General features: G+C 37.9%; 4 protein-coding genes across 5 annotated transcripts; 1 reads left to right on the forward strand and 3 right to left on the reverse strand.

The window, feature by feature from the left end:
- Positions 1-1,764: 1,764 nt before the first annotated feature.
- wnt8b (wingless-type MMTV integration site family, member 8b) lies at positions 1,765-9,311 on the reverse strand. The gene is made up of 6 exons (XM_043255947.1): positions 7,848-9,311; positions 7,256-7,289; positions 5,822-5,960; positions 5,032-5,157; positions 4,054-4,196; positions 1,765-3,085 (listed from the first exon to the last, which is right to left on the reverse strand). The coding sequence occupies exons 1-6, from the start codon at positions 7,916-7,918 to the stop codon at positions 2,522-2,524; spliced, it is 1,077 nt and encodes a 358-aa protein (XP_043111882.1). The 5' UTR covers positions 7,919-9,311; the 3' UTR covers positions 1,765-2,521.
- Positions 9,312-9,451: 140 nt separating this feature from the next.
- Positions 9,452-15,226, reverse strand: scdb (stearoyl-CoA desaturase b). 2 transcript variants are annotated; one of them, XM_043255949.1, is made up of 6 exons: positions 14,921-15,226; positions 14,618-14,819; positions 13,389-13,519; positions 12,846-13,051; positions 11,651-11,883; positions 9,452-11,277 (listed from the first exon to the last, which is right to left on the reverse strand). In XM_043255949.1, the coding sequence occupies exons 2-6, from the start codon at positions 14,802-14,804 to the stop codon at positions 11,078-11,080; spliced, it is 957 nt and encodes a 318-aa protein (XP_043111884.1). In that variant the 5' UTR covers positions 14,805-14,819; positions 14,921-15,226; the 3' UTR covers positions 9,452-11,077. The 2 variants fall into 2 exon arrangements, with proteins under 2 accessions (XP_043111884.1, XP_043111883.1); XM_043255948.1 differs by having other exon boundaries at positions 15,016-15,224.
- Positions 15,227-16,446: 1,220 nt separating this feature from the next.
- trmt2b (tRNA methyltransferase 2 homolog B) lies at positions 16,447-18,153 on the reverse strand. Its single transcript, XM_043254603.1, has one exon. It carries the CDS (start codon positions 17,926-17,928, stop codon positions 16,504-16,506), a length of 1,425 nt encoding a protein of 474 aa, XP_043110538.1. The 5' UTR covers positions 17,929-18,153; the 3' UTR covers positions 16,447-16,503.
- An 887-nt stretch (positions 18,154-19,040) lies between these two features.
- Positions 19,041-23,068, forward strand: dnajb12a (DnaJ heat shock protein family (Hsp40) member B12a). The gene is made up of 9 exons (XM_043256345.1): positions 19,041-19,213; positions 19,575-19,746; positions 19,847-19,992; positions 20,082-20,258; positions 20,374-20,453; positions 21,210-21,319; positions 21,566-21,738; positions 21,857-21,991; positions 22,090-23,068. The coding sequence occupies exons 1-8, from the start codon at positions 19,081-19,083 to the stop codon at positions 21,979-21,981; spliced, it is 1,116 nt and encodes a 371-aa protein (XP_043112280.1). The 5' UTR covers positions 19,041-19,080; the 3' UTR covers positions 21,982-21,991; positions 22,090-23,068.
- The last annotated feature ends 3,011 nt before the right edge of the window (positions 23,069-26,079 follow it).

A 26,079-nucleotide genomic window follows, 5' to 3' on the forward strand; every position in this document is an offset into this window, starting at 1 on the left:
AAAGAGCACATAGCCATCAGTCGCACTGCCGAATACATAATAAAAATGAAAAATGCACAACACTTTAAAATATGAAACATTTTGTAAAAGATCTTTATTAATTAGAGCTTAAGAATACACACAATTCAATATAAAAGAATCTTCTCTCTGTGAATTTCCATGTATTAGACAACCTAGCCGACACGAGACATGCCAAACTTGACAAAGTCTAATCTTCAGCCACCTTAAACTCATGCCCCACTGCAAATCATCCATGGCAAGGCCAACCTTCCAGTCGTGACCCTGCTTTCATGTGAACACATAAATATAGAAGTTTGGCAAGAAGGTTTAAGGTTGAATCAACTGGGGCTTGATTTTTCAACCATGCCTTTGGGGATTTTTAGATTTATTACCTCTTGTTTTGTATTTGATATCATAGCTTGGCAAGATGAACAACCAAATTCATGATATGTTTGTTCACCTGTAAAGGTCTGATCACATAAAATACTGTAGTCGTTTGTTTGCTGACTCAGTTTATTTTTATAGATAGAAGTGAAATTTGAATGTGAATATCAAAATACACATTTTAGTTTTTAATGTCTGTAACCGTGCGTTGCCTTCACCGGCTATACTAACAAACAAAGATACGGAAAAATAGGAGGAATTCGCTTAATCTCCACATAATTAGCAAGGTGTCAAGGGGAGTTTTTATTTTTGATCTTGATTTCGTAAATAAGATGTCAATGAGGTGCTTCGTCGAAACCACAGAAGCACAGCAGAACAAGCTTTCACCAGTAAATAGAGTTTTAATTAGTTTTTTTTAGTCAACATTTAAAGGGCCACAGTTTTGTCACTGTGCTTTACTGTAGGGCCGGCACTTTCGCCGATGGGATGGTAGCTGGCAAGTATTTGTTTATAAACCCTACTTGTTTGGGTACAATACTTGAACTAACTTCTATTCAGCAAACAGTGTGAATCCATGCAAAGCCTTTTCCCAAAGTCCTTTTGAAGGCGACAGCCCATTGAAGGAGGAGGAGAGGGGGATTAGCGTCTTCAGCAGCAGTGCATTTCCGAGGGAGCTGATTAGCTCGCCATTCATTGTTAAATCGAGCAAAGGAAGGCCCTAGAGGACTGAAAAGAGCCAAATAGGTGGGCCTGGAATAAAACATCCACAGGAAGCCCAACACAGGCTACATGAAGTTTTCCCAACATTTTTTTTTCTCCCGAGATGGCGGCATGAAAAAGGAGATTAGCATACAAAATTAGATGCTAGATGATTTGTGGGGCGACTTGGTTCATGTTTTCCCTCTGTCTCTACAAAGTTAATTAAACTAGTCTTAAACAGTAAAGAAACATCCGAGCGCAAAGCATCGGGAGTGCTTTGAGGATTACTAAGACAGAAAAGGAGGCATTTGTGAAGAAGAAATTGAGAGAGGCGTGAAGGAAGGAAGACTATAATTAAATGCTCTCTCTCATTGTCTCTCTGCCCCAGGGTTATGTGACATCAACCTGGAGAATACAGAAAGAAAAGGGTTATGTATGTCAAAGACAAAGAAATCATTAGGTCTGACCAACGGTCTATGGTAAATCGTTTGATTTTACACTGTGTCGGACTGGGATTTATGATATGGTCTTTCATTTTCTTTTTTGACACCGAAAATATTATTGTGAAGCACGTTTATTTTTCTGAGAGCAAGAAATTCGTTGTTTTACTACACAAACAAGTGGCTTAGTTAATTCACATGCATTTCGCTAACCTAAATGAAAGAAAACATTAAAAGGTGAAACTATTACGTATCTTTAATTATGAAATTGAAAAAAACACATAGAAACATAGGAAGAAACTATCATAGAAAAACAGCACTATAGTATCTGTGCAATAAATTAACAATATACAAAGTGCTTTCTCTTATTTACAGTTCATATACAGTATCAGGGTAAAAAGGTACTGTCAGAATTCTAAAACAGACGGAAACAGACAAGGAAAAAAAGGCAAGAAATGATTCTCATGGCAGCTGGAGAAGTGGCCCAACAATGAATCCAAAACCCATTTAAAAATGATAATTCCAATAAATTATCCATCAAAGTACATCCTTGTTGGTGAATGAAAAGGTTATTTACAGTCTATTGTGCTATATATCGTTAGATGCTGTGTTCAGTGCTATCTTACAAAAGTATACGGGAATAATTGTGAAATGCTTACGTGAAATACTAGAGATCAATGCATTCAAACAGCTCTGGAGATCTACATTCTTAAATATAAAGGTTCCAATGCCATAGAAGAATCATTTTGGTTCTCCAAAGAACCTTTCAGTAACAAGTTTTTAAAAGAACCAATCTTGATGGTATGAAGTACATTTTAAATATGAAATGGTGAGGTTCCATGTATGTTAAAGGTGCTTCATGGAACCACAGACGCCAATTAAGAACCTTTATTTGAAAGAGTGTAGGTGTTCATTAAAGCATTCAGATGGACCTTTGAGCTCACTTCATTCTCAAGCTCAGGATGTATTCTGAGACCAACAAACAGTTCATGGCATCTCTAGTGCTTCTTCTTTAACCGATAGCTTTTCCTACGGCTGGCACTGTCGTTCTTGACCCGTTTGGTTCTCTTCACACAGTAGTACTTTGTGACAGTTTTGCGGCACTGCTCGCATTTGACAGCGCAACACCAGTGGAATTTGCAGTTGCAGCTGGACACGGTCTCAGCCCTCCGTTCCTCCACAGCCAGACCGCACTCTCCGCAAAGCCGCTTGCAGCTCCGCTTCTCCCATTTGCTCAGATTCTTGCCCTTCCTCAAGCACTCGCGGCCCTCTGTTCCCGGCAAGCCCAGAGTACGGTTCTCCAAGCAGTAGTCTGGGGAATCCTCCAAGTGCACCAGCTCTTTGCGCGAGATTGAGCTGAAGGTCTCGGCGATCGCACCGCGGCTGGCGGCGCTGTTGCCTGCGCCACGCAACAGGTCCACCTTCACGGCCCTGTGATATTTCTCTTTTAGGTAGTTGCCCACCTCTCGAAACTCGGGCAACTGCAGCCAGCAGGTCTGAGTGGTGCAGCTGCCAGACACTCCATGGCACTTGCACGTCCTCTGCATGGTTCCTTTCACTGCCTGGTTGAAGAGAGGATCTCACGTTAAAGAACTCACTCATTCATGCATTCTAGAGGCAAATGTTCATGTTTCAAAACATTCTAATCAGGACTGAACCCATCAGTCGAAAAATACAATGCGCTCTTTAGTAGGCACCCTATACATCCACTTAAACAAGCAGAAGGAAACTGCGAGTTAAGAGGGAGAGGTTGAAGGTTCAAGCCTAGGCTTTCTCTTTTCTTGGTGGCCGTACAATAATTCCTGACTTCGGCTGAAACAAACAGCTGTCTTTTAAAAAGGAACGCCTCTTTTCTCATTCGCTCGCGGAAGACGCAGAATCAGGGTTTCACATCGAGCTAGATTGTTCGGCGCAGGAAAGGGGTGTATTTATTTTGCATAGCCATTGTCAACATGTTTTCTGTCATAGGCAGACCCAGTGGCAAGTCCATTGAGAAGGAAGTGAAAAAGAATTCTTTCACATTTTTTCAGTTACAATGATGCTCCAGGTGCCAATGAATTGACAAAACCTGCAGACGGGGCACAGACAGGATAAACAAAGAGCACTTGAGCCACATGGCTGTGATCCCCGTGGCTCTCTCAAGTACAACAAAGACCAACGTAAATGTAAGATCCTTATTGCAAGAATAAAACTAAACACTTATTTGGGAAGCAACAGAATACAGAACCTTTGCAATGCGCGGACCCCTAGGTCGTCTAATTAAGCTTGCACCACTGATCCCAAGAATCTCAAGTTAAGGCCTTGTCATAAAGGACATTCACAGGCTGTAAATAGGCCCTTCTGGTACAGCGCACACTCTATTGGGAGAGCGAGTGGCACCTTGCTTATAGGGCCGTGAATGAAACTCTTGGGTGGTAAGCTATCATTAGAAGCACTGAAAAATGATTCAAAAGCCACTCTGTGAGCTGTTGGTGGCCCACAGAAGTGCCTCAATTTTAGGTTCCGAACAACCAGGAATGACTTTATATACCTTGCGTCCCACTTCGTTGTTGTGCAGGTTCATGGCGGCTCTCGCATCCTGTCCGGTTTCCAGTGCGTCCACAAACTGCTTGGAGATGGCCTCTCCAAATCCAACATTATCGCTGCAGCCTCCCCAGAGCCATCCCTGACCACCTGAGACGACAAAGAATTATGTTTTTTGCTAGACTAATTAAAAATATGCTCAAATGTGGCATATACTTTTATAGAAATGACTTTTGCTAAAGTCATTGCCACCAAAATTATTCGCACTTTTCCTTTTTCTTACAAAAAGCCAAAATCTGAATTGTGGGAAAGCTTGGAAAACTGTATGAAACTGTGAAAAATATTCGAGAATTTAAAAGCAACAATTTGAGACTTAAGTTATAATACTTATACATTGCTATTCAGTTTGGCGAATCTCTTCTTTTGACATTTCAATTTGTCAAAGTACACAACTAAGATAAATGTCACCATTTCCACAAGAATAATAAGCAGCACAACAGTTTTCAAAGTTGATAGTAAAATGTTTCTTGAGCGCTAAATCAGCATATAAGATTGGTTTCTGAATGATCATTATGACACTGAAGTCTGGAGTAATGGCTGCTGAAATTCAGCTTTGCCATCACAGGCATAAATTATTATTATTATTTTAAATAGAAAGCAGTCGTTTTAAATTCTAGTAATATTTCGCAATATAACTATTCTTTCTGTGTTTTTACTGTAATACATGAAGCCTTGGAGAGCATAAGATGGTCTTACTGACATCAAACCTCTGAACCGTTGTTTAATCATATTTAAATGAATTCTTCTGTTTAACGTTTAAATATTAAACATTAAATATTAAATATTTACACAGACAAGGTTAGTAAGTGATTTTTCTTCCCCCACATTAAAATTAGGGTACAATGCATACATTATAGTAAACCCAAACTATCCCTTTAATGTTGACTATTGATGACTCCATCTATGTTGGGATTTAGTGTATTACCTCGTTGGCCGTTCCTGGTGTCATCACATCCACAGTTGTCAAAGTCACCGAGGCTGCAATTCCTGGTGAGGGTATACATGACTCCAGCAGAGCTGATGGCATGGAAAAACGCTGTCTCTCGGTTTGCTGTGATTAAAAACAACACTTAAATGGATATGCTGTAGAAATGCCATTTTATTTATCGTGTTTACGAAATCATGTTCCAGGCTATCTAAATGATATCCGTCCTCATTAGATGATTTACTCAAATATTTAGAGTCCATCTCAGTAACGATGACTTTTGATTCTCATTCCCCCTGCATCACACATGGAGACTCATCACATATTAGTCTGCTCTCATACATTGTCAGTTTGGGGTCGGCACTGGACTGCAGCAGGTCCCCTCTTTGGCACTTAAGGAATGCTTAATGAAAGGAGTCTAAGGCAAACCTTTGACCCACACCCTTTGACTTGAGAGGGCGTCCATTTCACTCACTCACTCTGGTGCACAATATCCCCTCGGTGGCTTTTCTATTTGCCTATTAACAGACCAGGTTTAATTGACTCAAGAATGCAGTGTTTTCAGGCACATCAACATTGGGAGACGCTTCCAACTGCTTTAAAAAGGATCGTTGTGTTTGTTTTAAGTGTTGTTTCTGTGATTGATACAGATGGGCTTTGAGTCACTAAACACACAGTATGCATAACACAATCTCTGGTACTTTTGTTCTATTAAAATATGTGTATTTGTAAAGATCTGACAGCACAATATATATATAAAACTGGCACCAGGAGAGGTCATAGTTCTCACCGCTTCTGAGTCCACTGTGGGTGGAGAGCTGAAGAGCCCTCTCCGGGCAGTTCCAGCGGTCCCACGCAAACTGATACTTGCACTCTTCAATCCCACTTTGAGCTCCTGCGGCCACACTGCTGGAGTAGATCAAGTAGGCCTGAAACAATGCAAACCACACCAAAAAGATTTGGGATGAAATGCACACTCACTATCAAGTGCTTACTAAACACATTGTAACTGAAACATGATAAAATCAGATACTTTTCATTCTCAGCATGCACAGTTCATATAAAAATGCACCTGTATGTTAATTTATTAAATGATATATTTCTAAACAGCTGCAAAATTAACCCATTATGCTTATAAAATGTATTGTGTATATGTAAATATTAAATAATACTGTAAACCTTTCCACATGGTTCTACAGTGTGAAATGTTTCTTTTCTGTACATTCATTTAATAAATCATATGTTTTAAAATGGGTTTTTACAGATAACTAAAACCACAGAAGCGTACTTGAAATGAAATAAAAGTCACGGGTCACACCAATAATAAAATATATGTTAAAAAAACTGGCGTGGAGCATTTTAATTTAGCTAGTTCAAAGAAACATTTCTCATTTAGTTTAACTATGTAGACATAGGTTAATCATAAACAAAAATAATATATTATAATATATTATTAAAATATTTTTTTTACATTTTATTTTTAACAAATGTTAAAACTGAAAAAAAATAATGATAACACTGATACTAAAATAGCACTATAAAGACCATCACCAAACGACACCTTCTTGGTTACAAAAATGTAAAATTAATATTAAAGCTTTAAATATAAGAAATATTAAATAGCTGCAAAGTGGTACTGCCTATTCATTTATTAAATTCCACGAAAAAACTATATCTAAATTAATTTAATATTTGAAAATTATTTTTTAATTAATATTACTGTTGTGAATATTAAAAACTCTGGGGTAAATTTTGTCCCGTATTTCCATCAGAAATGCACACAAAAAGTAAACAAAAAAGGGTCTATGCGGCTGTGAAACTGCGGTTTATACAATCTAATATGTCTCAAGTGGTTTAGAAGAGACAGCACCACAAGTGCTCTCACGGGCGGCTGGGTTGCTAATGATGACCACCCACCAAAGGCCCCTTCCCTTGCCACTCAGTAAAAAGTCCTCACAACTTCACATTGTGAATGAGCTGAAGTGTGTGAAAGCTATATGGTCCAGTCCACCCCAAGCAGCAAGTAATACCTAATCCACAGAAGATACACGTTCAAGAAATACAGCACCTGTGATGCGACAAATCTTTTAATTTGCCATTCGCTTGCATTGTGATCACAGGGTCAGCGTCAAACATTAACTACCCCAATCCATCCATTTTGACTTTTTGAAGTTTCCCTCTCCTCATAAAGATCAGCAATGCAGATCAAAAGATGTTGGCTTACCTTTGGGCCAGTCATCAGGAAATTATTCACTGACCTGGAAAATAGAGCAGCCTATTAAGTCTTGATCCATTACTTGTATGTGTTCCTCACATTGATAAAACATAGCTTTTTTTTAAACATTTTAAAAATGATTTCATCTCACTGTAAATAAGTCACTGATCCTGAGCGCATTTTTAAAAGGAAATGACCGTCTTAACATGAAAGGTTTTAACGGGCATTCACACAGGCGAAATATAAATAGGCTAATAGGCTATTACATATGTATACATACCAATTTATATTTGTAAATAGAAAATTGAACGACGTTCATATGTATATGTAAAAGCCTATATAATGAGTATGCATCAGTTTAATGAGAACATAGCGTTTCGCTCGTTATCAGCTTTTGCTCTAACCAATTAAACGAGGCTCAAAGCATCTTTATGAAGGAACGGGAACTGATCAGTGGAAGTGTCTGTTTCACCCCGACATTTTAATCCAGATACCCAGGGATAAACACAGAATGCAAACGCCCGATATAAATACACGTGCATATAGGCTAAAAATAGCATCAACGTCGCCTGCGTAAAGAAAAATAAAACGCTGAACTCACCAACTGCAGCAAGACTTCATGTGAGCTATCAAGATGAAAGCGTAATAATAAACCTCCAAATGCATGAACATCCTGAGAGAGGCGACTGGCAGACTTTTCTTCACCTTGGAAAGCAGAGGGGTCTGCAAGAGCTCTATATAACCTACATCCAGAATTCAGAGGCTGGGGGTCTCATGTGTGAGCCAAGGGGGTTCTGAAATGGAGCTCCTCTCATCCCAACAAGAGATTATCTGCTTAATTAAAGATTTTCCCTTTTCTTACTCGTTCAGCCAATCAGAACTATTGTACCAGAGAGAGATTGAAATGATCAAAAGGGCACCCTGGGCTCCTCCGGGACAAATAGCTGGGAAGAGCTCCCTGCGTGCTAACAGTTGGAGTGAATTAATATGAAATCAGGATGGCATCTCTAAGGTTGTGCCTTAAAACTCAATTTCAGGAGCAGCATGAAAGGGTTTGATACAGTAGTGGCTGATAAAGCGCAGGGATTACTGACATTATCTTCTGGATCAAACGACAAATGTTATTTGTAGCGTTCGGATAGAGCGAACTTACAGGTTTAAGAGCACGTTAGATTCAGTTTAGCGATATTAAGGATCTGCTCGAGTAGTCTACGTTTAAATGCGTTTTAGAAAGGCTAACTGATTTGATTAAACGAAAACAGCTAGTTTTTAAACATCTACTAGAATAAAAACAGAATTACAAAAGTAATGCGTACGTCCCTTTTTGTCTTATTTTTGCCGATTCTGTTCAATATACTGGGCTACGAGTTCAAGCGACGCATCGAAGTTAAATCCATGCTCTCTAGGAGTTGAATTAAGAGATTCAAATAAACAGCGGGAATTAACGTAGATAAGGAGGATAATCGATACGATTGCGTGTTTGCGTTTTTTCACGAGTGTTATTTTACCTTTTCTCTCAGTTTAGTCTTTAGCTGACCCTTCATGACCTTTAGGTTCTGCTTCTTTGACGTCCGCGTATCTTCTCGTGTGCAAATTAGGATTAGGAAAGTTATTTGGGAGATTCCAGAGGGATGTTTTTGGATTAGGTCCTGAAAGGCTTCTACGGGTCTGAAGTAAAACGAATTTGCCACTATAAAGAGATTTCCAAATTCATTTCTAAATCCCCCGTTTGGTCTATTTGAATGTGAGTAGATTAGCCTATAGTCTACTGTCGTAAAACTCTGAAAGTAACGTTCCTAAAATGAATATAGCTCTATCCTTGATTGATCCCGTCGACGCGCAGTCTAATTATTTAGATGTAGGCTACTCCACAAATGTTATTCTTTAACGGATGAAATATAAACAAAACTATAAATCGGTAATTTAGTAATCAGGTTTAGATTTTTAATACAATTTAAAAAATATTTACTTAATTGCTAAAAGGTTTTAGCTAACTAAAATCAAGTAGGTCTACAATTAACTTTACAATAATTTAAATAAATGTTTAAACTCAGGCACCGCCGGGTCTACTTCAACATCGCGCGCGGGTCGGGTAAATAGCACGCGCTAAACAGTTTTCATTTTTTGCTTTAAAACTGACGTGGCGTTCTCACTCGCTTATGATTATGATGAATACGATCAATAAGAAGGTTAGCCGAGACTTCATTTTCAGATATACACACATTTTATTCAATTAAGAAAAAGATTAATATTGATTCATAACAAAACTCACGGTACAACTCGCAAAACTCTTCCACTTATAGAAATTTTGGTTTATGGTACATGAAACAACATTCCTTGAAAATGTGCCCATTAAGGCTCCCAGACATCAAAGGTCAACACTGTATAAATAATTAAGCTGAAAAACGTAGTGTCAGTTTGTGTTTCTTCTTAAACATGGGTTTTAAATATATAAAGCATTTGGCTTTTTTTTTTTTTGGAAAATGCGTACCAATATCAACCTATCAAACATTTATGAGAAAAAAATATAGGGAGCTACAGATGGTCATTCATTCGTCACAGAAGAGCCAAGAAAACAGCCCACCCTGAATGACTTAAAACTTTATAAGTTTGAATTAATTTTTCTGATGCTATACATCATCTTTGTGTTTTCAATTTTGAGTCCAACCCAAAATCTGTATATATATATATAGAGAGAGAGAGGCCTATTTTATAAGGCAAAGGGCAAGATTCTATCTGATGAAGACATTTGAATATTCCAATCCTTGGATTATATCATGAGGACAAATAAATGTCCTAGTAAGTGTACACCTTAACACTTTTACCCCAACAGACAAATTTTTTTTCAAAATGTTTTTGGTTAAATATGTTTTATAATACTTGAAAAAATCCTTTCATACTTCAATATATTTGTAATTAAAAAAGTTTACCGTATAGGCCTACCTGGTCATTTTGACAGGTACTTTTTTTACAGGACCACAAGAGTCCAAGGAAACTTGATAGAGCACTATGCAACATGGAAAATAATAATTAAGAAATTCATTTTATTGATGAATTGCTCACTCCTCATTACAAGAGTCACTAATCTGATGACCTTTGCAGGCATATAGACTAAAAATAAAATTAAATAATAATTAAAATTAATTTTAAATATTTTGATCAATAATGGCAATGTATTTTGATGTATACTGTCACTACTAACAAACCTATTCTAAACAGAACTAACCAGAGTTATATACGTCAACATTTTAGGTCAACTGAGACCAGTTTTCCCGTGGACTTTTCTATGGCACAGTCTTCTTTGACTATATATGCTATAAATAACTTTTTTGGTGGTCGTTAATTTTTTTTCCCAGTTTCAAATGGAAAAAAAGCTTTTATCTTTTAAGAAAATCTAAAATAGTGCCAGTGTGTTATTAGCGTGTCATCTTATTTTTACAGCTTGTATAGAACCATAGCAGCAACTGCTTAGCCAGAGAAAACATGGGTCAACCTGTTCATGAGAGAGGGCTGTAATGAGGCACATGGCTGTTTAAACTAGTGAAGTACCATCTCTTGCCTCTTGAGGCAGACTGAGATATAATTATCCTCCCAATCTATGGCCTTTACCATCTCTGAAAATAATCTCCCGCAGTCCGGAACATGTCATGAAAAGGAAAGAATTCTTAAGAACACATATTAGTCCAACACACTCTAGAGTTTCTTATTTCATATGAGAGTGTATATAGATCAATCTTCGTTGCACACTAAGAAATGCTGCAAATGCTTTTGTATACGTTGCCTTATAATTTTTTTTGTTTCTTTGTTTTTTTGTCATATACACTGAATAAATCAACCACTTTTGTGGCTGCCATCGCCGGTGCGTTGAACGCGGGCTATGATAGTCTCATGAGTTACCCTCCTGCAATCCTTGGCCAGTCCAAAGAAGCACATGAGATCTATAAATGCCTTGGTCAGATTCAGCCGACTGCCAAACTCGCTTGCAGCGTAATCATGGGGGAATGTGTGATGATAGTTGTGAAATCCTTCACCTGAAATTAAATCATTAAATCATATATTTTCCAATAAGTACATACAAAATTATCTTTATTTAATTTTTTTTTTTACTTTCCAGTCATCACTAATCCTAAAAAATAAATTAAATAAATGGTTTAATAATACTATAAATACTATAATACTAAAAATAATAATACTATAAAATATACTATAATATTAAAAAATTAATTAATAATACTAATACTATATATATATATACACAAACACCCACACACACACGCATTTTAATTTATGCTTTTGTATTTTTTTCAATATGTCAAATAAATGTGCAAACTAGAATATTAGAACATTTCCAACAAGACTGACTTAATTAATATTAAGCTGTGAAAGAAAAGACATTGTTCTTACCGATGGCGCTGAAGGCGACAAACTTGTTCTCTCTGGGATTGATGTTGTGGTCATAAGGCCTCATTCCCCACATGTGAGCTGCACTGTTGACCAGCCAGGTCGCATTAAGGCACACAGTGTATCTCAACAGGCAAGGAACTAAGTAACCGGTCAAAAGACTCTCTTCCCAAAAGAACCAAGGTACAAATGTGGGAATGAGAAAGCACATCACAACCACGGATAACTTGTAATGCCTATGGACAGAAAAATGAAAGATTAAAACAACAAATGCAATAGCCGTTTCATCACTGTTTTACACTTGATTGTCACGTGTGCTTCTCTGTATGTCATTGGTTTTCTGAACGAACAATGGCTGTTAAACCTCAGCTGAAACACAACATACAGTTCGAAGTGCTTATTAACCAGCTATTTTCCTATTATCTGATCTGGCAATTCTATGAAACGTGTTTTTATAGCTTATCAAAACGCTTAGGACATTTGCTGGAATTCATTCAAAGTGATGAGAAGGGATATTGATTATTCCACATTAGCTAGTACAAAAATGTGGGGCCTGGTTCAGATGAATAAACCTGAATCAAACTTTGAATCAAACCCTGTATTGGTAAGGTTTGATCCGGTAAATGAATACATTGTTCAGCGTCACCGTATCGAGTTTTGATTTATCAGTTGTAATTTTGTGTTTATATATTCATTTATTTGGGGTCATTCAGGTTTGTAAAACATTTCTGAATGAAGCCTTTTTAACGTTTATTTAATAAAAATCACAGTAAAATTGTAGTTAAATATTGTTACAATTTAAATGAACCATTTTCTATTGTAATATTTGTTGTTGTTTTTTTTAGCGTAATAATTAATAATTGTTTATAATGCCTTTAAAATGTCACATGACCTTTTAGAATATATTCTGATTTTGTGCTCTTTTTATCAATATTAAAAACAGTAGTGCTGCTTAATATTTTGTGGAAAAATGTTATATTCCTTAGGACTGTTTGATGAACGGAAAGCTCAAATGAACAGTATTTATTTAAAATGTTAAATATTCTGTAACGATACGAATGTCTTTACTGTAATTTCTGATCAAACTCATGCATTCTTACTGTATTAAAAAAAATTCTTATAGGCCCCAAACATTTATACAGCAGTGTAGGTTAAGAAGATCAAAACTGAATATAAAATATCACAATTTCCCACTGACCTCCTCTGAAACATCACAACCCCATCCGCTTTTAGATCAGTGAGCTCTAGTTTGCGTCCTTTCTCAATAACTTCTGGGTGTTTGCGGACCAGCAGCCAGCCGATGTGAGCAAAGAAGAATCCTCTGCGGGCATTGTGTGGGTCCGCATGAGTCTCTGAAAACTTGTGATGGACACGATGGTCTCTGGCCCACTCATAGATATCATTCTAAATGGATATATATATACATATACATCATTATTGTAATTGTATATTGTATGAGTCATACTCTAAGTTGAGTACAAGAGAGTGTGTGTGTAATATATATATATATATATATATATATATAAGTGTAAATAGTCATTAGGCAGATGTTTTCGTGCAAGTGTCTTACACTACACTTATTACAGGGACAATCCCATGTGGATACCCTAAGGTTAATTGCTTTGTTCAAGGGCACTATGGCTATCGCACTCGGCTCTTGTGAGGTTTGAACCTATTAGCCCAGATCTTTAGCCACTATCTGAGCTGCATTCAGGTTTACTGCATTAATGCGGAGTTTTACCTGAAAAGCCATGGAGTTTGCGATTGCTAGGAAGATTCGTAACGGCAGCGAGGCTTTGTAAGACCTGTGGCTCCAAAGGCGATGGGCGCCGGCGGTTATTCCTAGAGCGCTTAGCATGAAACACACTCCCGCTGTCACGTTAAGAGAGAAAATAGAAAACAAATTAGTCTGAACTACACACAGCTTCTATAGCGTTTAACGGTGTGTGCGCCCTTGATTCGCTCCATGAGAGGACAAAATGTCTCGCTGTGTGTTGTCAGACGAGGCTGCAAGGGATGTGGGATACCAGGCCACAGACTGTGAAGAAGGGCACACTGTTATGACCCGGCTCAATTTACAATGGAGAGCCTATTTCAACAGCAATTGTTCTTTGTTCAACAGGGTGCAATATTATGCGGCGCTGTGATGCCAAAAATGTGCACAACAGTGGAGCAGTTATAGCTTTTGGTAGGATTTCAAGTTATTCACGGGACTGTCTCGCTACCACTCACAGACACGCGCACATGCTTACCAAACGATTTTAGCATTGGTCTACATAACAAATTTAGACGAGGCCACGTGGCCTGACATATTTTGGCTTTTGGAACGAAAACGTGACACAGTAACTGATAATATCTGAGAATAGTAATCGCAACTTTGAATCTGTAAGAGAAGGACACCTCCGCCCTTACGAGAGGAAATACCTGCAGAACAAGCAAGAGAAACCAGGGAGCGTTGCTGAGTTTAACCACATTAATGCTTCACATTAGCAATAGGGGTTAAATCATATATAACCATTATCTGCATGAGGAAAAAAAGAGCTAGGAAAGTTAAATGGCATGTTTGATTCATAATCGCATCGTGGATATATAAGATCTATACTAATGAATCGATTATCAATATATGTCTACATTCTAAATGTGAAATTAACTAACAACTTTATATTTTATTAAAATTGCTGTGTTCTATTCACAGTTGGTCTGAATCAAATGTACACAACACGTTTACCATCTTGAGTCAAGATGAAAAGAAATGGTTACGGTGGGGATCGTTCAGGCCTATAAGGAGACTATATTATAAAATGCATGACCGTGTTCATCATCTATCTATCCACACGTACACAAAACACCTAGTTGCAGACATCGCGACATTATCCAATCTATTCAGACATGGAAAAATAAAACCGCACGATCCATTAAAACAAACGTCAGCCAGTTCACGGAACCCGAACGATCAGAATGAATACTCACTCCATATCAGCGTTAAGGACGAGACGGATGGAAAAATCATCAGACCGTAAAGAGCTCCTAGGTGCAAAAGAGACATTAATATAACGTTTCTCCATACGATTTTCACCGGAGGACTCGGGCCCGGTTTCTCCTCGTAAGCATCATCATAAACGTCCTCTGTCGTCGTCGCTTCGGCCATTTCTTTCATGCTCGTTATTGTCTCCTGTAAAGAGAACGGAGTCGATTATATTTTCACGACCGTCGGCAAAGAGCAGCCATCTGTCATTTCAGTCATCGTTATTATAAAAGACAAAGCCCTCATACAATCAGCACGTTCAATTTCTGCACAAATGGGCGCGACTTCTGTCTCAAAGGTACGCCGGAATAAAGCCGCGTTCGCTCCTCCGCGCCGCGCTTACCTTGTCTGCGATGCAACCATAAAGAATGATCGCGATTTGATTGATGCTAGCAGGCAGGTTCCCCGTCGAGTGATTTAATTTTTTATTTTTTGCGTCTCTAAGCCTCTGATTTCGTTTAAAATGATGCAATTGGGCGAGGCTGAGAGGATGCCATCTAGCCCTACCAGTTTCATTGGTTGCCTGGTTATCTGATGCTTATGTTGTGGACGCCATGTACGCTGGTCTTTGATAAGCCTGCACTCTCACTGTGTGATACAGATCAGACAAAGCTTGTTTTTTTTTATGCTCATAAATAAATTGGAAAATGCAGCTCTTCTAGCCCAAACATACATCCATGAGTCAAACGATTTGAATAAACTGACTCTTGCAATTGATATTATTATATGACTAAATGCTATACTGTATAACTATTGAATTCATTTGAATGCAATACTTTTTACCTTTTTTATATATATATATATATATATATATATATATATATATATATATATATATATATATATTTTTTTTTTTATGAATTTACTGTATAGTTGGTTTTACGATGCTATGAATACAAAATCAAACTTTTTAATAAGAGCTAGATCTCATCTCCGATTTCAGTGAGCGCATTACAGTAGGCTAATTGAATGGCATTGCATTTTGCACTCATGTCACTGTTTCAAATTACACAAAATGGCTCAGTCTTTTGACTCTGGTTATGAAGCATTTTTACTTAATGTTTCCTGAATCGGTTCACTTACAGCACTGCGTTTGCACAGTTCACTGGGCGATTCGTCGGAAGCTTAATCGCTTCAGAGTATATGCACAGCACATTTTAACTTCTTGTTAATGATTCAGGAATCAGTCCTATCTCCAAAACTTGATCCTACTGATTTTCAGACTTCACACATTCTGTAAGCACACGCAAATTCACTTGCTTTTCAAGCACATTTGAAAATATATCTAACTGCACCACATCTACGCAGCGCTGCACAAAATGGAGGCTCGGCGCAATAGCACCCTCTAGTGATCATGCGAGGGATCTGCTGTAGACTCGAAACAAACTAGAGAGTTGAGGTATTGTTTAGTATATAGTTTAACTGCTATACTTTAAGTGGTTACTATACACTTAATTTTCTATGAATACATTTAATTAAATTTTGATGTAAAACAAAATATCATATTCTTGTAAAAAAAAAAACCAAAGTAGGCTATTTGTTATCACTGAGACCTTACAATTTTTAAATTATAACTTTGAATTAATTTCTATGACTTAACTTTAGTTTTAGTAATTTGTTATGGCTTATTTGATTAGTTTTTTTTTTTTTTTGATTATACATACATACATGCATAATTTTAGTTACCTTTTATTTTATTACAAGTAGAAAAATGCATTTTGTGGTTTTAGTTTCTAGTTTACCGATATAAACATTTAAAGAGAGAGAAACTGCATTAAACATTTTCCACTGTTGTTTAATAACAAGTCAGAACGAACAACAGAAATAGCTACTATCGCTCAAACACTAGCACTAGTTCACAGTGAGTAGTGTGTGGAAACAGGTCCACAGGGACGGCCATGGCTGGTTTGAAGGCGTCTCCAGTGGTCTTCCTCTTATAGCCTGTACTGCACAGATCTCTAAAGTTCCTCATTGCCTCCCCATAAGGTTTGCACGATATATAGACAAGCCTCCTTATGGCTGTGTGGTTCCTCAAGGCTCTGACAACTCGATAATGTAGGCCAGCCCTGGACGGATTCACCACGGCTGTCAGCCCGCCGTCGCTATTCAAAGAGGCCAACAGATCTGGCAGGACAGCTTCTGCTTTGCCTGAGAGAAATTCACAATTATGAACTCCGTTTAGCGCTGCGTTAAACTTGGCGTCCTCGACCGCCTGCTCGATGAGCTCAATGCCAATGACTCTCTCCGTCTGCGGTGATAACGAGATGCCAATGGCTCCAGTTCCGCAGCAGACATCCAGCAGGGTGCCCCCGACGCGCTCCCCGTTCAGCTCCGCGACGGTTTTGTACAAAGCCTCCGCCGCCCTCCGATTCACCTGGAAGAACGAATCGGCAGAAATGCGGAACTTCAAGCCAAGCACCTCTTCGAAGATATGAGGCCGTCCGTGCAGAAGCCGATAGGGGGATTGTTCATGACTGCAACGGGTCATTGTGGTCTCCTGGAAGTACAGGGAATCCAGCTGACAAACCGCTCCGGGACCTTGCGTGAAGTACTCCACCAGAGCAGCTTTATGGACGGCTATGTCCTCAGGGGTTAGGGTTTGGGGGTGGAAGTAAACTATGGCCATCGTGTGACTGGCAGAATTTGTCCTTATCGTAATTTCTCTCCAGTGACCACCGTCGTGAAATAAAATGCACGGTCTGAGTGGCGAGAGGCGTATAAAATCTTCATAGTGCCTTGCAACCATGCTGTGTTTCGAAGGTATGTTCGGGAGATGGTCACCGTGGACACAGACGATGTTGCCTGCTTTACTATTACCGATATAAAATCCAACAGTTTTTGGATTGCCGTCTACCCCAATGTTGACAGAGAAAGTTGATTTGTTGCGGTATCCATCAATCACTGGTGATGCTACTATGGGAAGCAGGGGGAAACTTAAGTCAGTTGAAAAAGAGTGCTTTAAATCCCCAGTTAGTTGCTTTGTCATCTCAAGTAAGATCCTGTGCTGCTGCTCTTGTTTCCACTGAAGCTGCTGCTCGTAACTCATTCTCCACAGAGGAGTCACAGAATCAGCCAGTCTCTCTTCCCAGGAGAGAGTATGCCAGTCAGCAGGGAGTTGGGGTCTCCGTGCCTTTCTTGCCTTTACAGGCCTCGAGTCAATATTGGCGGCACGGCGGCTTGCTACAGAATAGCTGAAGCATATTTTTGGTATAACGACTGTTCGTTTCAGCAGAAGCCACGATAAGCGTACGCGCATTGTTTCGTTGGCACGCGAAATCGATGGAGCTTCTGAGGTCACGCGCTCAAAAGACGGCTCTATATAATGTTATGAAATTTTCGCGGCAGTGATTTAGATATATATTTTCCTCACCACATACACGCGTAAACTGTCAATCCGGTTAAACAAATATCGTTCCTTGTACCTTTCCATGTGCCCACAACAACTTTAGCTGCTATGACGCTGTAACGACACCACTTTCTTTACTAGCGCTCCCACTCTGCTTTTAGACCTTAACGGCGAGTTTCCAGGAAGTACAAAGGGTAACATTTTTTAAAATTGTTTCATTATTATTTTACTGTTAATATTATCTTTAATATAATTTTTACAAACAAAGTTAACATTATTATTATTATTATTATTATTATTATTATTATTATTATTATTATTATTATTATTATCAACAACGAAAGAATATTAAAGAAATATTAGAAATTATATTGGACAAACCTCGAGGACAACAACACTCATCATCGATAAGCAGAATAAACCAAAATAATCAAATGAAACATAAGATAAATAATTGTAAATAAATGTTATTTGAAAAAATATTGGGGAAAAAAAACGTTATAGCCTAAAAGGTTTGTGGAAATCATTCATGTCTTGTATTGCTTCAGGAATTTTTATTTTAGGTAGTTATAGAAATTATTGAAATACAAAGAACATAACATAAAGGTATATTGGAAAAAAACAAACAGATCAGACAATCCCCCTGAAATACAATATCGTACATAGCCTAACACATATAGAAAATAAATATTCACTATACATGTATATATTATAAAAACACCAAATACATGAAGTAAAAACACATTAATAAAACAATAAAAAGCTTGCTATTTTATAATATCTTCATAATATAATAAAATTTTATATGATTTTTTTTTTAAAGCACCCCAATTTATAAATCTAGAATATGTATATTGACTATGCCAGAAAATATATGGTGCAATTTCTTAATGCAATGAACAAAATAACTTTATATCCATAGCTACCAAAGACCGAGAGGGACAACTACAAAGAGGACGTTCTATGCATTAGTGAAAACCTCTTGACGGTGTTGTGAACGTCATCAGGCTGCGACTGGGGGGGGGGTCAGGAAAGAGATCAGTCATCAGTTCCGCCGTCGCAATGGAATCAAACAAGGACGAAGCGGAACGCTGCATCGAAATAGCAATCGCAGCGCTGCGAGATAATGAGCTCGACAAAGCCAGGCGGTTCCTCGAAAAGGCGCAGAGACTGTTTCCCACCGACAAGGCGAGATGTGCGTGTAATGTAAATAAGTGTATAGCGGAGATCGTAAGAGGTCTGTTAAAAGGCCACCGGAAAACCCGAAGTCTGTAGTTAGACGGTAATTAAGGCCCTAGGTGACAGTATTTTCTACTTTTATTTGAGCTAACGTCAGCTGTATGTTGTCGAACCACACATTTAGTGCTGTTGGTTGTATATCAGTTCTATTGTAGTATATCTCCATATAGTATTTTCAAATGTAGGTAATCTTGCGGAATATAATGTAAATTAAAATTTCATCTTATTTTTTTATTTCTGTACCGATAAGAGTGAGTTGATAGATAAATAGATAGACACCAGTGATTCTTATTTAAATGAAAGTGTTCTTGTCTCAGCTTTACTAGAAACTATTGCTGAGAATGAAGGACCTTCCACAAGTGAAGAAAACATCAGAGAACACGATGGATTACGAAACAGAAGTCACAACACTGAAGACCACTCCTCTGGACAGAGTGCCACAGAATCAGCCAAACCGTACACATCAGAGCAGCTGGACGCTGTCAAAAGGTCTGTTATTTGTTGTAGACTGCTTGGTCGTTATTTCTGTTTATACGCGTGCGTAACGGTTTCGTCGCCTGACTGCTCTCTTCCTGTTCTCTCGATGCAGAATTAAGAGATGCAAAGACTATTATGAGATTCTTGGAGTCAGTAAAGAAGCGTCTGAGGAGGATCTGAAAAAAGCCTACCGAAAGCTAGCTCTAAAATTTCATCCAGATAAAAACCACGCACCTGGTGCCACCGAAGCATTTAAAGGTAGAATACATGACTTGAACCTGTGCATTCAGCATTCTGCCATCGGTTTGCATGTGGTTTTCTCATTTGTTTTGTGCCCCGGTCTTCAGCTATAGGTAATGCTTACGCAGTTCTAAGCAACCCTGAAAAAAGAAGGCAGTACGATGTTTACGGCGAAGAAAAAGCCCATCCGACTCACAGGCACAGGACCTATCACAGAAATTTCGAGGCAGATATTTCCCCCGAGGACCTTTTCAATATGTTCTTCGGAGGTGGATTTCCCACCAGTGAGTCCTGCGACCTTTTAAAGTGTGGTTTGAGAAACATGTCAGTGGTTGTGTTCGAATACATTTAGAACCGTGAAATGTGTTTTTGCGCCATTTCTTTTTTTTATGCTTCTAGGTAATGTGCACGTATACAGCAACGGCAGGATGAGGTTTGGCCATCAACAGCGACATGAACGGCGAGAACAACAGAGAGAAGTAAGGGCCCAGTCATCTTGTAAGATTATGGGATTTTGCTCAGTTTATTATCTTGTAATGCAAGGCGAGGGAAGGTGTGCATCTGTAAATGTAGCATGTAGGCAATGATGATGCAATGTATTATGGGTAATGGCACACAATATTATAACTCCATAAATCTAAAAGCATGTAGACATGTCCACAAATTCCTACCCAAGAACTTTTGATATTCAACGATTAACCTTAATACTCAACTAAGTAACATGACAAATTTTGATATTCGGGTGAACTGACCATTCACAATAAAACACGAACACAAGTGGGGGCCGAAAACCTGTTTTTCCTGATGAATTAAGTTCTTTTTCTGAGCCCTTTGGCAGATACTTGTTCTTGATTTAATTATGAGCTCAATTCGTTTTAAGCAATTGCCTCAATAAAAAACAAGACATCCGAATTTTGCTTCTCAAGTAAATGCATAATCAGAAGGAAAAGTAAATATTATTTTCAAATTCTGAAACGACAGTGAATGTATTCTTTATATTTTGTTAAAGTGGTCTTGGAAAGTCTTGTATTTAGCATATAAAGCCCTCTGTGAAATCTACGGTCAAGAGAACAGATTAAAAAAAAATCTTAAATTGCTTTAATTTAGTTAGTTGATATGTTATGTTGATATTAGAAAGTATTCAGGCTGATGAAATATTACAGTAGTTGTTTCTTTATATCGTGGTGTACTGTTTAATTTTAATGAATGTTTTTTGTTTTTTCTTTATCACCCAGGGTGGCCTTGCCTTGTTTGTACAGCTGATGCCAATACTAATTCTGATCATAGTCTCGGCTCTGAGCCAGATGATGGTTTCCAGTCCTCCATACAGCCTCAGCCACAGACCGTAAGCCCGATATTGACTAAGTGATCACGTATACGTCGTATGTTATTATAACACACTATTGTTTTCTATCCCGTTGTGTATTTTGACTTCCCCGTCACGCGCAGTTATCCGTAATCGTTTGTTTTCCGACGTCCGTCTCACAGAAAAATGTTCTGAAAGCAAAAATGTTTATCTTGTTAAAAGCATGACGGCTGTCACTCAAACCATGAATATCTCTGACGTTATCAAACATTCCACCTGCTTTAGATCCATGGGCCACACAAACAGGCGGCACACTGCAACTCTGAAGGTGCCTTACTATGTAGGCGACCACTTCTCAGAAGAATACACGGGGATGAATCTTAAAAATGTGGAACAAAGTGTGGAGGAGGACTATATATCAAACCTGAGAAACAATTGCTGGAAGGAGAAGCAGCAAAGTACGTGACGCGTATAAGGCTGCTTATTAATGAACGGATATAGATGCCTTCCGTATAATGCAAGTGTAATTTAGCGTGGTGTTCGGAAAACGTAGACAATCTGTGCTCTTGTTTGCAGAGGAAGGCTTGTTGTATCGAGCGCGTTACTTTGGAGATGCAGATTTATACCAAAGGGCACAGAAAATGGCTACACCCAGCTGCTCGAAACTTTCAGATATACAGGTTCTGTTGCACGGTCATTGAGTAGAAGAATGTGAGTTTAACTTTCTTTTCTGAGTTCGTCTGGTGAGTTACGTAGCGTTTACCTGTGGACGTTCTTTGACCTGGTTTTATCGTTTTGTTGCGTTTCAGGTGGTGTCCTCTGTTGAGACGTCATTCGAAGATGATAACACACAGAAATGTTCTGTTCTCTTTGCTAAAATGGGACATTGCATCGCACCAGATCAGGAGAAGCAAAGATAGCCCGTCCTGGTGCCACATGGGTTCACTCTCATCTCTCCTTCAAAATCTTAGGAAAATTACATGGAAGATCTTACCGTCTGCGAAATGGTTTTATATATGGATTTAAATATGTAACGAATTAAAAAATAAAGCATTGGATGATTTAGAGAGGAAAGTACACAGCTGTTAAATGGTAATCAGCGCTGCTAGCTTACATTTTTTTTTTTTTTTTTTTTTATTTAGACCTTTTCTTCTCGAAACATTTTTTCAATACCCATATTTGGGTTTTCTGAGCCAATTTTTAGTAGTGTCTGATCCATTTATCTGACCACAGGAAGTCAAATGATTACACCGGTGTCATTCAGCATTTAATGAATTGTTCACTGTGGTTTTTGCCTGTTGGATTTTTAAAAAAGAATGTTTGAGATTTATGCAAATGGAAAATTAATATTTGTATTTATTAAATGGTATCATACTATTTTCTTCCATTTTAATTTATTTTTTGAACCTTAGAAGCAGTCATTTTAACAGTGTTTTGCAGAGTGTAGATTGAGGGATTTAAAGCATAATCAAGTGCCTTGCCAGATCCAGTCTTACTGTATACTGTAAGTCTCTGCATTATGTAATATAGGAAGGAAAACATCAATGCTTGACATTAGTGCTTAGACCAATTAGCCACTAAAACTCGCTTGGAAGATTTTTATTTTCCTCCAGATTTTGTTTTTTTCAGTGCAAACTTTTTATGATTTTTTTTTTTGTGTGTCTGTATGTAATGTAACATAGTTACCTAAAAATAAATAAATAATATTACATTTCCTTTTAATGAATTTAGAGTTGAAACATTTCGCATTCCGAAGTTATATTAAGCTCGTGACAGTAATTTTTATTTTAAAAAAAAAGTTCATTTTGTAGCCTTATTTAAAAAAAATTTTTTTTTATAAATGTTCAAAATATTTGTGACCAGACAGTGGTGCTTCAGAAAAGTAAAAGTAAAATGTTCATTTTGTAGGCTCTACTGCATCTAAAGCAAAGAATAAGTTGTAATTACCCAAAACGATGAACCCATTTTGATTGGCCAGAATAAAGGTATTTAAATAATCTTAAAGATCTGGTAGATGCATTCTTTTAGTAAAGAATGTTTTTGGCCCTTTGGTGCTTTTGGGAATACAGCTACAAGAAATAGGCTGCGTGATTTATGAGGTTAGCACATTGTGATTTAACACCGTTTTAAAGTGAGAAAATTGCAACTACTTTGAAAAATAAGTATTTAGGATCTAATCTGTTTGGACATACTGTTCAGAAGCTTTAGGATCAGTCATTTCTTTAAAGAACTCTCGTTGTATGTATTTGATTAAATACATTGTATAAATACAATTTAAATGACTGCAATTTCCGTATGTATTAAATGTATTCTTTATAGCAAAGCTGAAATTACAGCAAGCATTACTCCAGTCTTCTTCAGAAATGATTCTAATGTGCTGATTTACTGCTACAGAAAAAGTAACTTAATTTTAATTAAAAAAAAAGTCGGTGTTGAAATGGCACGCCAGGGGGCAGTCGTGAGCTTTGCTCATAGAAATCATTAAAGAAATGAGCGACATTATTAACATCAGTGTTCTTTGGGTTTCGCATTAGTATAACAATACATAAACATGCAAAACAAAAATACACATTAATTACAAGTGTATTTTTCTTAGCATTCATACTAAGATGATCAACTCTTCCTGTCCATTCCACAATTATAAACCTGTTCCACGTCTGAATATTACTATATGGTGAACAGCAAAGGCGCATATTTGATGCTTAAAGAAGCTTTACCAATATACAGCTGTCCTTTCAATCCTCATGAGATCTAGGCAGACTAAAGGACGCCGCATGCGTCTTGACTGATGCAGGTGGGCTCAGTGATGGTGGCCAGAGTTTCATGAAATCATGGACTGAGCAGATTTAATGGGCAGCACAGAGAAGGGAGGAGCAACAGAACAGTCCCTGGACTGCTTTGAGTAGTCAGTAACCATAGAAACACCATGCTTTTACCAAAGAAGACAGACTCCTGTTTTGTCTGTGGTCACTGATATTTAAAGTCTTGAAACCATTATTATCTCCAGAACTGTGAACTAATTGGGACCGCATATGGGATGAGAATGAAATACTGGAGCGTTTCTTCGTTCGTGTGAGAGAGAAATGTGTTTGATTATATCAATAACCCAGTATAGATGCACGCTGCGTCTAAATAATGTCTCTCTGTGTGTCTTCATCCAAAACACTGTTCCATTTAAGATTTGATTTATTGCAGGGGAGGACGAAAAGGATCCCAGCTCCCAGAGGGCCGGGAGAAACTCTGATGTTGTTGGATAATTCTTGCTGAGATGTAGTGTTCTTTCGTGCGGTTCCAATACGCAGCACAGCAAGTTTAGGTGTAAAGTTACAGTTAAGGTTAACATAGAGATCCGAGCCACTTATCTATTGGACCACGAGGGGGGTCGTTTTCCTTCGGTTGTATTATTGCACAGATGAGTAATTTATTAAAATGTCACGCCATTTACGATTTGACCCCCTTTTGGGGGAACCTAACCCTAAAACAACTCTAAAATTCTACTGTCAGCAAAATTGTGTAAAGATCATGTCTGCCACTACTGCTGTAGACGGAGGGAGGCAATAATAGGCTAAGGCATTGTTTAACGCCTTCAGCGAAGATTAATTGAGCCACTTTAAAGATTATGCTGTGTGCTTCAGAGAAAGAGAACGCAGATGCTGACATTTTGAGTGCAGATTTATACTGGCGAGGAAGCACTGAAAAATAACACCTCGCGATGGGGAACTGAGGATTAAAGCTTAAAAAACAAACTCTAATCCAGAGAAAATAGATTAGCAGATTTTATTGCGTAGCTCTCTGAATACTCAATTCTGATTGGTCAATAGTAGCAACCTAATATTCACTGTCATCCATGGTAATGGTGTAGACCTGCGACTGATGAGAGACAGCAAACTGTCTATGTTGCACAGTGAATATTTTATTTACACTGTGTTCACACTTTTATTTTATAATGAGAGGATTTGCGAGAACTCAGCATTTAAAAAAAAAAAGGAGGGATGAGGGATTTTGATCGGCCATTTGATCTTTACGGTGCCCATAAGTACATTTCTGACAGGGATTTTTAAAATTCATTAAATGTCTGGGTTCCGAGTTTGTTTTCCTATTGTTTTCATATTTCAAATTTGCTTAGAGGAAAATAGAGAGTGTATGTGGTAATATGAGAATCACTGTTGCCAAGTCATTTTCAGAGAAAGTTTCAAATTCAGAAATTCAGAATTGGACATATCTGGGGAAAAGAGGGTGTACGTTCACTTTAACTGTATCTATGTTTTTACCTTAAAATATTAGTTTCAGACTCATTCAGATGATGGTACACTGACTTCTAAAAAGGCTCCAAAATTCTGGCTCCAAAACCACAAAACACACAAGAGTTGTTTTGAATCAATATTAGGCTACATGTCTGTTTATTTATTTGATGAGCAGACAGAATAGTGTAGAGTCATTAGTGATATGATCAATGAGATATGACAGTTTTCCTATAACCATGTTAGAATATATACGTCTATATCTCTCCAGTTACCTCGGAAAAAAAATACCACCTTGAATCAGCAAAGGCAAAAATGAGTCCAAAGGTAAAAAAGACATATCAGTATCACTAAAAATCACTAAAGCGAAACATAGAAGAGTGTGATTTGCTGTGCAAGGTAATGAAATCTGGGACTTTTCAGACTCTCGTTGCAGATGAAAGAATGAAATGAAGCAGGGCAAGTGTAGGATTTGCCTTCACTGCAGCATATCAGTGGCAGAAGTGACAGTGCGCTGCAGTGCTGAGAAGTGCTGAGAGAAGGGAAAAACTGCACCCT

The sequence above is a fragment of the Puntigrus tetrazona genome, chromosome 13 (genome assembly GCF_018831695.1).
Source record: "Puntigrus tetrazona isolate hp1 chromosome 13, ASM1883169v1, whole genome shotgun sequence".
Lineage (NCBI taxonomy): Eukaryota > Metazoa > Chordata > Actinopteri > Cypriniformes > Cyprinidae > Puntigrus > Puntigrus tetrazona.

What these genes read in the sequence shown, in the direction of transcription:
- wnt8b (XM_043255947.1), bottom strand. Translation starts at nt 7,918, where the DNA reads ATGTTCATGCATTTGGAGGTTTATTATTACGCTTTCATCTTGATAGCT. An exon ending in TCCTGATGACTGGCCCAAAG is followed by an intron (nt 5,961 to 7,255) that starts GTAAGCCAACAT and finishes GCATTGTTTCAG; the next exon opens with GCCTACTTGATCTACTCCAG. An exon ending in ACAACGAAGTGGGACGCAAG is followed by an intron (nt 3,086 to 4,053) that starts GTATATAAAGTC and finishes CTCTTCAACCAG; the next exon opens with GCAGTGAAAGGAACCATGCA.
- scdb (XM_043255949.1), bottom strand. Translation starts at nt 14,804, where the DNA reads ATGAAAGAAATGGCCGAAGCGACGACGACAGAGGACGTTTATGATGAT. An exon ending in CAAACTCCATGGCTTTTCAG is followed by an intron (nt 13,052 to 13,388) that starts GTAAAACTCCGC and finishes ATATCCATTTAG; the next exon opens with AATGATATCTATGAGTGGGC. An exon ending in TGTCGCCTTCAGCGCCATCG is followed by an intron (nt 11,278 to 11,650) that starts GTAAGAACAATG and finishes ATTTAATTTCAG; the next exon opens with GTGAAGGATTTCACAACTAT.
- trmt2b (XM_043254603.1), bottom strand. Translation starts at nt 17,928, where the DNA reads ATGCGCGTACGCTTATCGTGGCTTCTGCTGAAACGAACAGTCGTTATA.
- dnajb12a (XM_043256345.1), top strand. Translation starts at nt 19,081, where the DNA reads ATGGAATCAAACAAGGACGAAGCGGAACGCTGCATCGAAATAGCAATC. An exon ending in TGCCACCGAAGCATTTAAAG is followed by an intron (nt 19,993 to 20,081) that starts GTAGAATACATG and finishes CCCGGTCTTCAG; the next exon opens with CTATAGGTAATGCTTACGCA. An exon ending in CTGGAAGGAGAAGCAGCAAA is followed by an intron (nt 21,739 to 21,856) that starts GTACGTGACGCG and finishes TCTTGTTTGCAG; the next exon opens with AGGAAGGCTTGTTGTATCGA.